Source organism: Macaca fascicularis, chromosome 1 (assembly GCF_037993035.2).
Source record: "Macaca fascicularis isolate 582-1 chromosome 1, T2T-MFA8v1.1".
Lineage (NCBI taxonomy): Eukaryota > Metazoa > Chordata > Mammalia > Primates > Cercopithecidae > Macaca > Macaca fascicularis.
The window spans coordinates 99,406,771-99,425,712 of record NC_088375.1 but is presented as its reverse complement, the minus strand read 5'-3'; the positions used below and the strand labels follow the sequence as shown (position 1 = coordinate 99,425,712).

Genomic DNA, 18,942 nt, shown 5'->3' with positions numbered 1-18,942 from the left:
CTTCTCTTTGTAATATTCTTAGTCTTGAATAATACCAAAAAATATGTATAGATTTTCCCTACCACATTAGTCTCTCTGTTTACTGTACTCCTGTGCCCACTGGAATGAAATGTTCCTTAATTTTTCTATTTTTGTTGAAAACCACAATTTCAACTGATAATTTAAATGATACAAATTGTATCTCAACAAGATTACTTAAGACTTATCAAACACATTGTTACATACATTTCTATAACTGTTGTCAGCCAAATAATTAAACACTTCAATCTATAATTTCTACATATCCAATGAGAATGTATGTCTTTTTTTTTTTTTTTTGAAGGCAATTTTATAACTTCATTTGATGTATTTGACGATCAGCGATTCGTTCTCATCCACATTGACTGTCTGAAGATTTTCGAAAGTGGTAACAGGTACATAGGTAACCAAAGTATAGAGCTTATTTGGTGAATCTTCATCCTCATTACGTTTTCTGGACAGCCGCACATGGATTCGGTGTGGGACATTCCTTATTCCTCTGGCCCAGACAGCTTTGTGGAGCCTGATATCAATGCGCACATCTGGAGTTCCCATTTCCTTCGTGGCAAATTTCCGAATCTCTTTGAGTGCCCGAGGGGTACACTTCTTGAAGCCCACTCCATGGATACGCTTGTGAATGCTGATGGTGTATTTTCGGGTCACCACCTCGATGATGGCAGAATGGCCCTTCTTCTTTTCGCCATCCTTCTTTGCTGGAGTCATTCTGCCGGGTCCAAGTCGGAAAGGAAGAGCGCGAGGCATTGTGGGAGAAGGAAAGCCTAGACTCTATGTCTTTTAATAGATCATGCTTTGGGTGTCAAGTCTAAGAACTCTTTGGCTAGCCCTACATCCCAAAAAATATGTTCTCCAGTTTTTTGTTTTTGTTTTTGTTTTTTAAGTTTTACAGTTTTACAGTCTACATTTAAACCCAGGATCTCCCAGACACAGTGGCTCACACCTGTAATCCCAGCACTTTGGGAGGCCAAGGCAGGAGGATTGCTTTAACCCAGGAGTTTGAGACCAGCCTGGCAACATAGTGAGACTCAGTCTCTACAAAAAAAAAAAAAAAAAAAAAAAAAAAAAGTTACCTGGGAAGTCCCAGCTACTTGGAAGGCTGAGGTGGGAAGGTTGCCTAAGTACGGGAGGTCGAGGCTGCAGTGAGCTATGATTGCACCACTGCACTCCAGCCTGGGCAACAGAGTGAGACCTTATCTCAAAAATGTACATAAGTAAGTAAATAAATCCAGGATCCATTTTGAGTTTATTTTTTATGAGGTGTGATACTTAAGTTGAAGTTTATTTTTTTTCCTATGGATGACCGATTGCTCCAACAATCATTTGTTGAAAAGGCCGTCTTTCCTCATTGAATTGGTTTTGCACCTTTGTCAATCAGTTGGGCATATTTGTGTGGGCCTATTTCTGGTTCTCTATTCTGTCCCATTATTCTGTGTCTATCACTCTGCCAATACCATAAGATCTTGATTATTCTAACTGCATTGTAAGTTTTATAATTGGTTAGACTGATTCCTCCCAACATTCTTATTTTTCGAGATTTTTAAGCTATTCTAATTCCTTTGTCTTCCCATATACATTTAAAAATAATATTGTCTATATCTATAAAAAAATCACGCTAGGCCGGGCGCGGTAGCTCACGCCTGTAATCCCAGCACTTTGGGAGGCCGAGACGGGCGGATCACAAGGTCAGGAGATCGAGACCATCCTGGCTAACACAATGAAACCCCGTCTCTACTAAAAAATACAAAAAATTAGCCGGGTGTGTTGGCGGGCCCCTGTAGTCCCAGCTACTCGGCAGTCTGAGGCAGGAGAATGGCGTGAACCTGGGAGGCGGAGCTTGCAGTGAGCAGAGATTGCACCACTGCACTCCAGCCTGGGCGACAGAGCGAGACTCCATCTAAAAAAAAAAAAATAAAAAATACGCTAGGATTTTGACAGTAATTGTGTTAAAGGTGTATATTAGTTTGGGCAGAATTGACTTCTTTACTATATTAAGTTTTCCAATCCATAAACATGATATGGCTCTCCATTTATTTAGATTTTTACCAACTTTCCTTCATCAGTGTTGTGTAGTTTTTGTCATACAAAACCTATACATGTTTTGTTAGATTTATACCTATCTATTTCTTTTTTCTTCTTAGTATTGTAATTGTAAATGATACTGTTTTAAATTTCAGAGTCCACATGTTCATTGCCAGTATGTAGAAATACAATTGATTTTTTATCTTGTATGTTTATGTGTGTTGCAACCTTGCTGAAGACTCACGTATTAGTTCTAGGAGTTTTTAATGGATTCCTGGGATTTTCTAGGTAGACAATCACATCATGTATAAGCAGGGGCATTTTCTTTCTTTCTTTCCTACCCATATGCCTTTTATTTTCTTCTCTTATCTTACTGAACTGGCTAGAACTTCCAGCATTATGTTGAATAAGAGTGGTGCTAGCAGACATCTTTACTTCGTTTTGATTTTAGGGGGAAAGCATGCAGTCTTTCATTGTTGAGTATGGTGTTAGCCAAAAGTCTGTGTAGATGCTGTTTATCAAGTTGAGCAAGTTTCCCTCTATGCCCTCTCCTTTTTGCTTGTTTTTTTTTTTTTTTTTTTTTAATTTTTAATTTTTTTAAGACTTTTCATCAGGAATAGGTGTTAATTTTGTTGATTTTTTTTTGCATTGATTGACATGATTTTTTATGGTTTGACATGATTTTTGATGTGATTTTTCTCCTTTAGTATGTTAACATGGTGGATTACATTGATTGATTTTAAAATATTAAACCAGTCTTGCATTCCAGGAATAAACCCCACTTGGTCATGGTGTATAATTCTTTTTACATGTTACTAAATTCTATTTGCTAATATTTTGTTTAGTATTTTTGCATCTATAGTCATGAAAAATATTAGTCTGTAGTTTTCTTGTGTGTGTGTGTGTGTGTGTGTGTGTGTGTGTGTATTAATCCTGTATTTGTCTTTAGCCCAAAATATGATATGTCTATCTTGGTATATGTGTCATGGGCACTTAGAAAGAATGTGTAGTCTTTGTCTGGCTTTGGTATCAGGGTAAACTAACTTTGTAAAATGAATTGGAATGTGTTCCTTCCTATTCTATATTCTGAGAAACATTGTATAGAATTGGCTAATTCTTCTTCAAATGTTTGGCAGAATTCACCAGTAAAACCATCTACGACTGGAGATTTCTTTTTGGGGAGTTTTAAAATTGTGAATTCAATTTCCTTTATAATTATAGAGCTACTCCACAATCTATTTCATTTTGGGAGAATCGTGGCAGTTTGTGTTTTTGAGGAATTATTTCATCTAAGTTGGCAAATTTATGTATTTAAAATTATAGGCCAGGCACAGTGGCTCATGCCTGTAATCCTAGCACTTTGGGAGGCTGGGATGGGAAAACTGCTTGAGGCCAGGAGTCTGACACCAGCTTTGGCAACATAGTGAGATTCCCATCTCTATTTTTAAAAAAATAAATATGGGCCAGGAGCAGTGGCTCACTCCTGTAATCCTAGCACTTTCAGAGGCTGAGGCAGGCAAATCACCTGAGGTCAGGAGTTTGAGACCAGCCTGACTAACATGGTGAAACCCTGCCCCTACTGAAAATACCAAAATTAGCCGGGTATGGTGGGGCATGCCTGTAGTTCCTGCTACTTGGGAGGCTGAGGCAGGAGAATCGCTTGAACCTGGGAGGCGGAGGTTGTAGTGAGCCAAGATCACGCCACTGCACTCCAGCCTGGGTGACAGAGGGACACTCTGTCTCAAAATAATAATAATAATAGTAAATACAAAATAATAAAATTAAACAAATAAAAGTATAGTATTCCCTTATTCTCCTTTTGATATCTGCAGGTTTATTGGTAACTTGCATCTTCGCTCTGTCTGTCAGTCTTGCTTGAGGTTTGTCAATTTTATCTTTTCAATGAAGATCAATTTTCTCTATTTCTTATTTATTTTCTCTATCGTTTTTCTGTTTTCAGTTTCACTGTTTTGTGCACTTATCTTTTTTATTGCCTGCCTTCTGCTTGCTTTGGGTTTATTTTGCTCTTCTTTTTTTAGATTCTTGAGGTGGGAGCTTAGATTATTGATCTGAGATTTTTCTCTATGCAATTAGTGCTATAAATTTCCATTCCAGTACTGTTTTAATTGTGTCCCACAAATTTTTTTTTTTTTTTTTTTTTTTGAGACGGAGTCTCGCTCTGTCGCCCAGGCTGGAGTGCAGTGGCCAGATCTCAGCTCACTGCACGCTCTGCCTCCCGGGTTTACGCCATTCTCCTGCCTCAGCCTCCCGACTAGCTGGGACTACAGGCGCTGCCACCTCGCCCGGCTAGTTTTTTGTATTTTTTAGTAGAGACGGTGTTTCACCATGTTAGCCAGGATGATCTTGATCTCCTGATCTCGTGATCCGCCCGTCTCGGCCTCCCAAAGTGCTGGGATTACAGGCTTGAGCCACCGCGCCCGTCCGTGTCCCACAAATTTTTATACGTTGTATTTTCATTTTTATTCTGTTTAGTGTATTTTATTTTATTTCCCTTGAGACTTCCTCTTTGACCCAAGGATTATGTAGACATATGTTGTTTGGTTTCCAGGTACTTAGAGATGTTCCTGTTGTCTTTCTGTTGATTCTAGTTTGATTTCATAGTGGTTGGAAAACATGCTTTGTATAACGTTGAGTCTTTTAAATGTGTTGAGGATTTATTTTGGCTTAGCATATGATTTATGTCAGTGAGCACCTGATAAAAATGTGTGTTTTGCTATTTTTGGGTGGAGTGTTATATAAATATTGATTAGATCCTGTTGCTTGATGGTGTCATTGAGTTCTTCTGTATTTTTGCTGATGTTCCATCTAGTTGTTCTATTAAATATTGAGAGAGGGGCATTGAAGCTTCCAGCCATAATTGTGGATATGTCAAGTTCTACTTTTAATGCTATCACTTTCGCTTCACATATTTTGTAGCTCTCTCGCTTGGTGAATTTACATTTAGAATATCTTTTTGGTGGATTGGCCCTTTTATCATTAAATAAAGTCCCTTTCTGTCTCTGGTAATTCACTCTGCTCTGAAGTCTACTTTATCTGATGCTTTTGTGGGTGTTGGTGGGGGCCACAGTTTTTTTTGTTTTTTTTTTTTTTCCCTGTGGTATTGCTAGACTAGTGCATTTACTATCTAAACATTTTCAGTCATGCTAGGCTGCCCCTTTCCTTGTCTTTTGGGGAGGAAGAGAAGGATTTTGCTGAGGCTTTTTTTTCTCTATACCTTTGGATTTTCTGGGTTGCTGGCTTTTTCAGCTCCAGGTGTAGCATACATGAAACAAAAAACCTATGGAACTCATCACCATTTTGTTCCCCAGGTTCCAAACTCCCTCGCTCATCTGCTTTCTTTTCTCTTTTCTCCATTTTTAAGACCTTCTTATTTCTGTTTTGTATATAATATCTACGGTTTTTAGCTGTACTTAGCAGGAGGAATAGGGAAAATACTTCTATTACATATTTTCAGTAGTCTGGAAGCTGTGTGTGTGTGTGTGTGTGTGTGTGCATGTGTGTGTGTGTGTGTTTGAGACAGGGTCTCACTGTGTCACATAGGCTGGAGTGCAGTGGTGCAATCATAGTTCACTCTAGCCTCAAACTACTGGGCTCAAGCAACCCTCCTGCCTCAGCCTCCCACCCAAAGTGCTGCAGTTACAGGCATAAGCCACTGAGCTTGGCATATTTTTATTTATTATTATTATTAAAATGGGGTCTTGCTCTGTTGCCCAAGCTAGAGTGCGGCAGTTCATGGCTCACTGCTACCTTGACCTCCCAGGCTCAAGCTGTCCTCCTGCCTCAGCCTCCCAAGTAACTGGGACCACAGGCACGCACCACCATGCCCAGCCAATAATGAAAAAATTTGTGATGATTCCTCAAATACCTAAATACAGAAATACCATTTGACTCAGCAATCCCATTACTGGGTACATGCCCAAAGGAATAGAAATCCTTTTATTATAAAGACACATGCTCATGTATATTCGTTGCAGCACTATTCACCATTGCAAAGACATGGAATCAACCTAAATGCCCATCAATGATAGACTGGATAAAGCAAATGTGATACATACACACCATGGTATACTATACAGCCACAAAAAAGAATGAGATCATGTCCTTTGCAGGGACACAGATGGAGCTGGAGGCCATTATCCTTAGCAAACTAACATTGGAACAAAAAACAAATACCTAATGTTTCACATATAAGTGGGAGCTAAATGAAGAGAACACATGGACACAGAGAGGGGAAAAACACACACAGGGGCCTGCCAGAGGGTGGAGAGTGGGAGGAGAGACAAAATCAGGAAAAGTAACTAATGGATCCGAGGCTTAGTACCTGGGTGATAAAATAACCTGTATAACAACCCCCCATGACAGAAGTTTACTTACGTCACAAACCTGCACATGTATCCCTGAACTTAAAATAAAAGTTAAAAAAATTTTTGTGAAGATTGAGTCTTGCTATGTTGCCCACTCTGGTTTTGAACTCCTAGGCTCAAGCTATGCTCCTAATAGTTTTAATATACATGTTTACACTTAAATTTTCATCAATACATAGAGTTAGTCATAGTCTATATTTCCCCCTTGAACTTTTTGGGGGAATAAAAAGCACCCAGATAAAAATAAGCTGAACTATCCATAGGAGAACTCTCTAGGTGAAGGACTTATGGATGCTTTTATTTTATTTTTTCCTTTTTCCTTATTTTCTACCATTAGTACGTATCGTAAATAACATTTGGAAGCTCAGTGTTCTATGTATCTTATTTTACTATTATTAAGTAAAAATCCTGTTTATTTCTACATCACTTTTATGAATAAATTGAGTTTTATAGACCTTATTTTTGCTTATTTGCTAACCAATAAAATTGCAGGCTTTAACTTTAAAAATGCAAGTTTTCATAAGAAATGTAAGGAGTTTCAGAAAGAGATGTCCCCTCTCCCTTTAATTAACAGAGGAGCACTATCCTTCTATGTCATAAAGCTGCTTCAAGAATCCAATTTGATAAGGTGTTAAACTGAAGTGTTTTATTAAAATATCAATATTGTTTTCTTGGACAAAATGGAGATGTGTGGATATTCATATTTGTTTACAACCTGTTCTGTTGATATTAATCTGTCCTTGGAAGTAAAATTTGAGTAATGAGACCTTGCAGAATTCCTTCAAAAACTGCCACATCTTGTGAAAATTATCTTCAAAAATAAATCCATGCCTCATTTTGATGATATTATTTCAAAATCTGTTGCCTGAGCAATAATGTTTTAATTTACATCTATATACTCCTACACAAAATAAACACTTGTAAAATTGCTCTGTCAAATTAGAAGTGGATCACTGATACCTTCATTTTCTCAGTTATTCATGTTAGGGGAAAGAAGCTCATAGTTCTGTAAGACATTCTACTTCAACACAAAAATTGGGAGAATTATTTCAATTAATTAACAAATCCATGGTGAGCTGAGGGTTGAAGGCTGTGCCCTATGCTGGCGGTCTCAAATAAAGCAGCTAAGAGAGAGGAGAGAAACCTTAGGCTCCAGCAGAAGCCTGCCTGTCTCTGTGATATACCAGCTCAGGATAACTCTGTTAAGGAGTCATTTTGCTGAACAAATCTGCAGAGCCATCACAAAGACAGTAAGAAAAAAAAGTGTACATATTTTAAAAATTGTTTGTGGCCTAAGAACCTCAAGCAGTTTCAATTTCCAAGGGAAAGAATTCAGGGCACTATACTCCATAAATTCTTAAATCTTTTATTTGCTACTAGCAGTCAGATAGAAAAAATAGCTCAGGGCATTGTTTTCCAGGAATATGTGAGTTTTCTTCATAAAAATGAAGCCCACCTGGCAGCAGAATAAGTTTCCTGGCCGGGCGCGGTGGCTCAAGCCTGTAATCCCAGCACTTCGGGAGGCCGAGATGGGCGGATCACGAGGTCAGGAGATCGAGACCATCCTGGCTAACACAGTAAAACCCCGTCTCTACTAAAAATACAAAAAACTAGCCAGGCGTGGTGGCGGGCGCCTGTAGTCCCAGCTACTCCGGAGGCTGAGGCAGGAGAATGGCGTAAACCCGGGAGGCAGAGCTTGCAGTGAGCTGAGATCAGGCCACTGCACTCCAGCCCGGGTGACAGAGCAAGACTCCGTCTCAAAAAAAAAAAAAAAAAGAAAAAGAAAAAAAAAAAGTTTCCCATACTTCCAGTGACCTGACAGTAGGGGATTGGATTGGCTTTCTTTAGAAACTGGGGGCCACTCCCTGGTGCCTGGGAGATTTGGTGCATGGAGAACTCAGAGCATCTTTGTGTATGCTTTCAGAATGTGTATTCTGAAAGTTTAACAGGTGATGAAATAGGTACCCAGAAAGGGGCATGTCAATTCATGTCTAGTTTATGTGGAGACTTTCAGCTTCTACCTGAACAACCTGAAACTGGTTCTGAGTGAATTCTTTCTTTCTCTTTCCCTCTCCCCTTCCTCTCTCCATCCCTCTCTCTGTCCTTCTCCTACCTTCCTTCTTTTTTTGTTTTGTTTTTTTGAGACAGAGTCTCACTTTGTCGCCCAGGATGAAGTGCAGTGGCTCGATCTCGGCTTGCTGCAACCTCCGCCTCCTGGGTTCAAGCGATTCTCCTGCCTCTGTGTACTGAGTAGCTGGGACTATAGGCGCCTGCCACCACACCCAGCTAATTTTTGTATTTTAGTAGAGAAAGGGTTTCACCATGTTGACCGGGCTGATCTCAAACTCCTTATCTCAAGTGACCTGTCTGCCTCGGCCTCCCAAAGTGCTGGGATTACAGGCATGAGCCACCGTGCCAGGGCTCTTTTTTTTTTTTTCCTCTTGGAAGAAATACACAAATAAGCTAAGTCGAGGTGTGTGGAATAACTTTGTGTCCTGCAGTGCATTTTTAAATCTTAGGAATGAGACAGGTGACATCGCTATAGATCTGCAACTAGCCATGCAAGTATTCAAAAGCCATCAGTACTGCTATAGACAGTAGATAATAAAGGAATATTATGAAAAACTTTATATAGATAAATATGATAACTTAGATAAAATGGACAAATTCCTTGACAGCTGCACACAAGGTATCTAGGTTCATTTAAGAAGAAATAGCCTCAATAGTCCTATATCTGTTAAAGAAATGGAATTTTCAAGGGGGGAGGGGCCAAGATGGCCAAATAGGAAGCTCCAGTCTACAGCTCCCAGCGAGACCAATGCAGAAGGCTGGTGATTTCTGTATTTCCAGCTGAGGTAACCAGTTCATCTCATTGGGAATGGTTAGGCAGTGGGTCCAACCCATGGAGGGTGAGCAGAAGCAGGATGGGGTGATGCTCCACCTGGGAAGTGCAAGGGGCCAGGGACCTCCCTCCCCCAAGCCAAGGGAAGCCATGAGGAACTGCGCTACCCAGCTGGGTTACTACGCTTTTCCCATGGTTTTTGCAATCTGCAGATGGGGAGATTCCCTTGTGTGCCTACACCACCAGGGCCCTGGGTTTCAAGCACAAAACTGGGCAGCTGTTTGGGCAGACACAGAGCTAGCTGCAGGAGTTTTTTTCGTACCCCAGTGGCACCTAGAACCCCAGTGAGACAGAACCATTCTCTCCCTTGGAGAGGGGGCTGAAGCCAGGGAACTAAGTGGTCTCACTCAGCGGGTCCCACTCCCACAGAGCCCAGCAAGCTAAGAACCACCAGCTTGAAATTCTCACTGCCAGCACAGAAGTCTGAAGTTGACCTGGGACAATTGAGTTTAGTCAGGGGAGGGGCGTCTGCCACTACTGAGGCTTTAGTAGGCGATGTTTTCGACAGTGCTTAGGAGGCTGGGAGGTCTGGGCTGGGTGAGGCAAAGCAGCTGTGGCCAGACTGCTTCTCTAGATTCTTCCTTACTGGGCAGGGCATCTCTGAAGGAAAGGTAACAGCCCCAGTCAGGGGCTTACAGACAAAACCACCATCTCACTGGACAGAACACCTGGGGGAAGGGGTGGCTGTGGGCACAGCTTCAGTGGATTTAATTGTTCCTGCCTGCTGGCTCTGAAGACTAGCAGGATTTTCCCAGCATAGCACACCAGCTCTGCTAAGGGACAGACTGCCTCCTCAAGTTGGGTCCCTGACCCCCGAGTCTCCTGACTGGGAGAAACCTCCCAACAGGGATCGACAGACACCTCATACAGGAGAGCTCTGGCTGACATCAGACTGGTGACCCTCTGGGATGAAGCTTCCAGAGAAAGGAGCAGGCAGCAATCTTTGCTGTTCTGCAGCCTCCACTGGTGATACTCAGGTGAACAGGGTCTGGAATGGACCTCCAGCAAACTGCAGAAGAGGGGTCTGACTATTAGAAGAAAAACTAACAGAAAGCAACAGCATCAACATAAAGGAACCCCATACAAAAACCCCATCCAAAGGTCATCAGCCTAAAGGATCAAAGGTAGATAAATCCATGAAGATGAAGAAAAACCAATGCAAAAACACTGAAAACTCCAAAAACCAGAATGCCTCTTCTCCTCCAAATGATCACAACTCCTCTCTAGCAAGGGCACAAAACTGAATGGAGAATGAGATTGATGAATTGACAAAAGTAGGCTTCAGTAGGTGGGTAATAACAAACTCCTCTGAGCTAAAGGAGCATGTTCTAACCTAATGCAGGGAAGCTAAGAACCTTGATAAAAGGTTATAGGAACTGCTAACTAGAATAACCAGTTTAGAGAGGAACATAAATGACGTGATGGAGCTGAAAAACACAGCATGAGAACTTCGTGAAGCATACATAATTATCAATAGCCAAATTGATTAAGTGGAAGAAAGGATATCAGAGATTGAAGATCAACTTACTGAAATAAGACGTGAAGAAAAGGTTACAGAAAAAAGAATGAAAAGGAATGAACAAAGCCTCCAAGAAATACGGGACTATGTGAACAGACCAAACCTATGACTGATTGGTATACCTGAAAGTGACAGGGAGAATGGAACCAAGTTGGAAAACACACTTTAGGATATTATTTGGGAGAACTTCCCCAACCTAGCAAGACAGGCCAATCTTCAAATTCAGGACATACAGAGAACACCACTAAGATAGTCCTCAAGAAGAGCAACCCCAAGACACGTAATCTTCAGATTCTCCAAGGTCAAAATGCAGGAAAAAATATTAAAGGCAGCCAGAGAGAAAGGTCAGTTTACATATAAAGGGAAGCCCCTCAGACTAACAGCAGATCTCCCTTCAGAAACTCTACAAGCTAGAAGAGAATGGGGGCCAACATTCAACATTCTTAAAGAAAAGAACTTTCAACCCAGAATTTCATATCCAGCCAAACTCAACTTCATAAATGAAGCAGAAATAAAATCCTTTCCAGACAAGCAAATGCTGAGGAATTTTGCCACCACCAGACCTGCCTTACAAGAGCTCCTGAAGGAAGCACTAAATATGGAAAGGAAAAGCTGGTACCAGCCACTGCAAAACACACCAAAATATAAAGACCAATGACATTATGAAGCAACTGCATCAAATAATGTGCAAAATAACCAGCTAGCAGCATGATGACAGGATCAAATTCACACGTAATAATGTTAACCTTAAAGGTAAACGGGCTAAATGCCCCAATTAAAAGACACAGACTGGCAAATTGGATACAGAGTCAAGACCCATTGGTGTGCTATATTCAGGAGACCCATCTCATGTGCAAAGACACACATGGGCTCAAAATAAAGGGATGGAGGAATATTTACCAAGCAAATGGAAAGCAAAAAACAAAACAAACAAACAAACAAAACTGGGGTTGCAATCCTAGTCTCTGATAAAACAGATTTCAAACCAACAAAGATCAAAAAAGACAAAGGCATTACATAAAGGTAAAGGGATCAATGTAACAAGAAGAACTAACTATCCTAAATATATATGCACCCAATACAGGAGCACCCAGATTCATAAAACAAGTTCTTAGAGACATACAAAGAGACTTAGACTTCCACACAATATCAGTGGGAGACTATAACACCCCACTGTCAATATTAGACAGATCAATGAGACAGAAAATTAACAAGGATATTTAGGACTTACTCAACTCTAGACCAAGTGGACCTAATAGACATCTACAGAACTCTCCACCCCAAATCAATCGAATATACATTCTTCTCAGCATCACATAGCACGTATTCTAAAATTGAATACATAATTGGAAGTAAAACACTCCTTGGAAAATGCAAAAGAACAGAAATCATAACAAACAGTCTCTCAGATCACAGTGCAATCAAATTAGAACTCAGGATTAAGAAACTCACTCAAAACTGCAAAACTACATGGAAATTGAACAACCTGCTCCTGAATGACTACTAAGTAAATAATGAAATTATGACAGAAATAAAGAAGTTCTTTGAAACCAATGAGAACAAAAAGACAATGTACCAGGATCTCTGAGGCAAAGCTAAAGCAGTGTGTAGAGGGAAATTTATAGCACTAAATGCCCACAGGAGAAAGCAGGAAAGATCTAAAATCACCACCTTAATATCACAATTAAAAGAACTAGAGAAGCAAGAGCAAACAAATTCAAAAACTAGCAGAAGACAAGAAATAACTAAGATCAGTGCAGAACTGAAAGAGATAAGAGACATGAAAAAACCTTCAAAAAATCAGTGAATCCAGGAGCTGATTTTTTGAAAAGATTAACAAAATACATGGACCACTAGCTAGACTAATAAATGAGAAAAGAGAGAAGAATCAAATAGACACGCAAAAAAAATCATAAAGGGGATATCACCACTGATCCCACAGAAATACAAACTACCATCAGAGAATAATACAAACACTTCTATGCAAATAAACTAGAAATTCTAGAAGAAATGAATACATTCCTGGACACATACACCCTCCCAAGACTAAACCAGGAAGAAGTTGAATCCCTGAATAGACCAATAACAAGTTCCAAAATTAAGGCAGTAGTTAATAACCTACCAATCAAAAAAAGCCCAGGACCAGACAGATTCACAACTGAATTCTACCAGAGGTATAAAGAGGCTGGTACCATTCTTTCTGAAACTATTCCAAATAATAGAAAAAGAGGGACTCCACTCTAACTCATTTTATGAGGCCAGAATCATCCTGATACCAAACCCCGGCAGAGAGACACAACTAAAAAAGAAAATGTCAGACCAATAGCCCTGATGAACATCAATGTGAAAATTCTCAGTAAAATACTGGCAAACTGAATCCAGTAGCACATCAAAAAGCTTATCCACCATGATCAAGTCGGCTTCATCCCTGGGATGCAAGGCTGGATCAACATATGCAAATCAATAAATGTAATCCATCACATAAACAGAACCAATGACAAAAACATGATTATCTCAATAGATGCAGAAAAGGCCTTCGTAAAATTCAACATCCCTTCATGCTAAAAACTCTCAATAAACTAGGTATTGATGGAACATATCTCAAAATAATAAGAGCTATTTATGACAAACTCACAGCCAATACCATACTGAATGGGCAAAAACTGGAAGCATTCCCTTTGAAAACGGGCACAAGTCAAGGATGCCCTCTCTCATCACTCCTATTCAACATAGTACTGGAATTTCTGGCCCAGGCAAATAGGCAGGAGAAAGAAATAAAGGGTATTCAAATAAGAAGAGAGGAAGTCAAATTGTCTCTTTGTAGAAGACATGATTGTATATTTAGAAAACCCCATTGTCTCAGCCCCAAAACTCCTTAAGGTGATAAGCAACTTTAGCAAAGTCTCAGGATACAAAATCAACGTACAAAGATCGCAAGCATTCCTATACACCAACAATAGACAAGTAGAGAGCCAAATCATGAGTGAACTCCCATTCACAATTGCTACAAAGAGAATACAATACCTAGGCATACAACTTACAAGGGACATGAAGGACCTCTTCAAGGGGAACTACAAACCACTGCTCAAGGAAATAAGAGAGTACACAAACAAATGGAAAAACATTCCATGCTTATGGATAGGAAGAATCAATATCATGAAAATGGCCATACTGCCCAAAGTAATTTATAGATTCAATGCTATTCCCATCTAACTACCATTGACTTTCTTTGCAGAATTAGAAAAAACTACTTTAAATTTCACGTGGAACCAAAAAAGAGCCCATATCGCCAAGACAATCCTAAGCAAAAAGAACAAAGCTGCAGACATCATGCTACCTGATTTCAAACAATACTACAAGGCTACAGTAACCAAAACAGCATGATACTGGTACCAAAACAGATATAGAGACCAATGGAACAGAACAGAGACCTCAGAAATAACACCACATATCTACAACCATCTGATCTTTGACAAACCCCACAGAAACAAGCAATGGGCAAAAGATTCCCTATTTAACAAATGGTGCTGGGAAAACTGACTAGCCATATGCAGAAAACAGAAACTGGACTCTTTCCTTATACCTTATACGAAAATTAACTCAAGATGGATTGAAGACTTAAATGTAAAATCTAAAACCATAAAAACCCTAGAAGAAAACCTAGGCAATACCATTCAGGACATAGGCATGGGCAAAGACTTCATGACTAAAACACCAAAAGCAACTGCAACGAAAGCCAAAATTGGCAAATGAGATCTAATCAAATTAAAGAGCTTCCGCACAACAAAAGAAACTAACATCGGCTGGGCGCGGTGGCTCAAGCCTGTAATCCCAGCACTTTGGGAGGCCGAGACGGGTGGATCACAAGGTCAGGAGATCGAGACCATCCTGGCTAACACGGTGAAACCCCATCTCTACTAAAAAAATACAAAAAAACTAGCCGAGCGAGGTGGCGGACACCTGTAGTCCCAGCTACTTGGGAGGCTGAGGCAGGAGAATGGCCTAAACCCGGAAGGCGGAGCTTGCAGTGAGCTGAGATCCGGCCACTGCACTCCAGCCTGGGCGACGGAGTGAGACTCCATCTCAAAAAAAAAAAAAGCTAAAAAAAAAAAAAAAAAAAAAAAAAACCAGAAACTAACATCAAAGTGAACAGGCAACCTACAGAATGGGAGAAAAGTTTTGCAAGCTACCCATCTGACAAAGGTCTAATATTCAGAATCTACAAGGAACTTAAATGTATAAGAAAAAAACAACTCCATCAAAAAGTGGGTCACAGTTATGAACAGACACTTCTGAAAAGAAGACATTTAGGGGGCCAACAAACATTTTTAAAAGCTCATCATCGCTGGTCATTAGAGACATGCAAATCAAAACCACAATGAGATACCATCTCATGCCAGTTAGAATGGTGATTACTAAAAAGTCAGGAAACAACAGATGCTGGCAAAGCTGTGGAGAAACAGGAGCACTTTTATACTGTTGGTGGGGGTGTAAATTAGTTCAACCATTGTGGAAGAAGACAGTGTGGTGAATCCTCAATGATCTAGAACCAGAAATACCATTTGACCCAGCAATCTCATTACTGGTTATACACCCAAAGGATTATAAATCATTCTACTATAAAGACATCTGCACACATATGTTTACTGCAGCACTATTTACAATAGCAAAGATTTAGAACCGACTCAAATGCCCATCAATGATAGACTTGATAAAGAAAATGTGGGACATATACACCATGAGATACTATGCATCCATAAAAAAGGATGAGTTCATGTCCTTTGGAGGGACAAGGATGAAGCTGGAAACCATCATCCTCAGCAAACTAACACAGGAACAGAAAACCAAACACCACATATTCTCATTCATAAGTGGGAGTTGAACAATGAGAACACATGGACACAGGGAGGGGAATATCACACACCAGGGCCTGTTGGGGCGTAGGGGTAAGGGGAGGAAGAGCATTAGAACAAATACCTAATGCATGCGGGACTTAAAACCTAGATGATGAGTCGATAGGTGCAGCAAACCAGCATGGCACTTGTATACCTATGTAACACACCTGCATGTTCTGCACGTGTATCCCAGAACTTAAAGTAAAATAAAAATAATAAAAAAAGAAATTGAATTTATTATCAAAACTTTCCTGCAAAGAAAACTTAAGGTCCAGATGGTTTTACTGCCAAATTCTAACAAACATTTAAGGAATACCATCTCTACTAAAAATACAAAAATTAGCCTGGCGTGGTGGCAGGCACCTATAATCCCAGCTGCTGGGGAGGCTGAGGCAGGAGAATCGTTTGAACTTGGGAGACAGAGGTTGCAGTGAGCCGAAATGGCACCACTGCACTGCAGCCTGGGTGACAGAGCGAGACGGTGTCAAAAATAAATAAGTAGAATAGAATAAAAATAAGAAATAAGAAATAAAGCCTAGAGACCAATATCTTTCATGGACATAGATGCAAAAAGTTTTACCAAATTTTAGCAATCAAATTCAGTATTATATAAAAGGATAATACATATCGACCAGTACAAATCTGGACCAATTCAAAACCAATGAATGTAATTTACCATATTAACAGATTAAAAAAGAGAAAAAAAACATCATTTCAATAGATGCATAAAAGCACTTGATAAAGTTCAATACCCATTCATGATAAAACAAAACAAACAAAAATACTCACAAACTCTCAGTAAACTAGGAATAGATGGAAACTTCATTAACCTTATAGGGGACATATACAAAAAAACTACATCTAACATCATACTTAAGTGAAAGACTGCATGCTTTCTCCCTAAGATTGGAAAAAAGGCAAAGAAGTCTGCTCTTACTGCTCTTACAAGCATAGTTCTGAAAGTTTTAGCCACTGTAATAAGGCAGTAAAAGAAAATTTAAAAGCATACAGATCAGAAAGGAAGAAGTAAAACTGTCCCTATTTATAGATGACATGATGGTCTATATAGAAAATCCCACTAACCTATTTTGAAAAACTCTTATAACTAATAAGTGAGTTCAGCAAGGTTACAAAGTCAATATACAAAACTCAGTTCTATTTCTGTATACCAACAATGAACAATCGGAAATGCATTTTTAAAATACCATTTATAATAGCATCAAGAATATAAAATACTTAGGGGATACATTTGACAAAAGATGTACAAGACCTATATGCTGAAAACTGCTGAAAGAAATTAAGGAAGGCTTAAATAAATGAAGAGAAATGTTTTCATGGATCAGATGATTTGGTATTGTTAAGGTGTGAATTCTTTCCAAACTGATCTATAGAATCAATGCAATCCTATTCAAAGTCTCAGCAGGCTTTAAAAAAATGACATGCTGATTTTATTTATTTATTTATTTTTATTTTTTTAAGATGGAGTCTTGCTCTGTCGCCCAGGCTGGAGTGCAGTAGCTTGATCTCAGCTCACTGCAACCTTCACCTCCTGGGTTCAAGCAGTTCTCCTGCCTCAGCCTCCCAAGTAGCTGGGATGACAGGTGTGCACCACCATATCTGGCTAATTTTTGTATTTTAATAGAGACAGGGTTTTACTGTGTTGGTCAAGCTGGTCTTGAACTCCTGACCTCAAGTGATCCACCGACCTCTGCCTCCCAAAGTGCTGGGATTACAGGCGGGAGCCACTGCGCCCAGCCATGACATGCTGATGTAAAATTTTTTGGAAGTACAAACGTATTTATATGAAAATTTAAAATTCATATGGAATCCCTTTTTTAAATTCTGAAAAAGAAAAACAAAGTTGAGGAAGAGGAAATATATATGATCAGCTGATTTTTGATAAAGATGCTAAGGCAATTCAATGAGGGAAGTATAATCTTTTCAACAAATCGGTGCTGGAACAATTGGTAGCCATACGTAAAAATTCAATCTCAACCCTTAACTCACATCATATATGAAAATTTACCTGAAATGAATCATATATTTAAATGTAAGAGCTAGATCTGTAGAAAATGGTAGAAAATCTTAGTAACCTTAGATTTGGGAGAGATTTCTTAAATATGAAACAAAAATCACGATCTGTTAAAGAAGAAATTGATTAATTGGACTTCATAAAAATTTAAATGTGGCCGAGTACAGTGGCTCATACCTGTAATCCCAGCACTTTGGGAGGCTGAAGCAAGAGGATCGCTTGAGCCTAGGAGCTCAAGACTAGCCGGGGTAACATAGCTAAATTCCGTCTCTAAAAAAAAAAAAAAAAAACCAGGGGTAGTGGTGTATGTCTGTGGTTCCAGCTACTCAGGAGGCTGAGGTGGGAGGATCACTTGAGCCCGGGAGGTTGAGGTTGCAGTGAACCATGATCATGCCACTGCACTCCACCTTGGGAAACAGAGCAAGACCCCATCACACACACACACTCACACGAAGATTGTTCTTTAAAAGATAATGATAAGAAAACGACAACACGAGTCACAGATTGAGAGAAAATATTTGCAGAACATATATCTAACAAAGGACACATATCTATATATTTTTTTTAAAAACCTCCACTCAATAAGAAAACAACCCAGTTTTTAAACATTGGCAAAAGATTTGAATTGATACTACCCCAAAATTTATATGCAGTTAGTAAATAAATATATGAAAAAATAAACCCCCCTATTCATTAGAGAAATGCAAATTAAAACCAGTGAGCTATAGGAAACACCCATTAGAATTGCTAAAAGTAAAAAGACTGACCATACCAGGTATCGTTGAGGGTGTCTAGCAACTGGAGCTCTCATACACTGCTGGTGGGATTGTAAAATGTTTCAACCATTGTAATGGTTAACTATGTGTCAACATGACTGGGTTAAGAGACACTCAGACTGCTGGTAAAACATTACGTCTGGCTGTGTCTGTGAGAATGTTTATGGAAGAGGGCCAGGCACAGTGGCTCATGCCTGTGATCGCGGCACTTTAGGAGGCCGAGACAGATGGATCACCTGAGGTCAGGAGTTCAAGACCAGCCTGGCCAATATGGTGAAACCCTGTCTCTACTAAAAAGTACAAAAATTAGCCAGGCGTGGTGGCAGGTGCCTGCAATCCCAGCTACTTGGGTGGCTGAAGCAGGAGAATCACTTGAAC

General features: G+C 39.7%; 1 protein-coding gene across 1 annotated transcript; it reads right to left on the bottom strand.

The window, feature by feature from the left end:
* Window positions 1-323: 323 nt before the first annotated feature.
* LOC102139166 (large ribosomal subunit protein eL31-like) lies at window positions 324-998 on the bottom strand. The gene has a single exon (XM_045389360.2). It carries the CDS (start codon window positions 778-780, stop codon window positions 337-339), a length of 444 nt encoding a protein of 147 aa, XP_045245295.2. The 5' UTR covers window positions 781-998; the 3' UTR covers window positions 324-336.
* Between the last annotated feature and the right edge of the window lie 17,944 nt (window positions 999-18,942).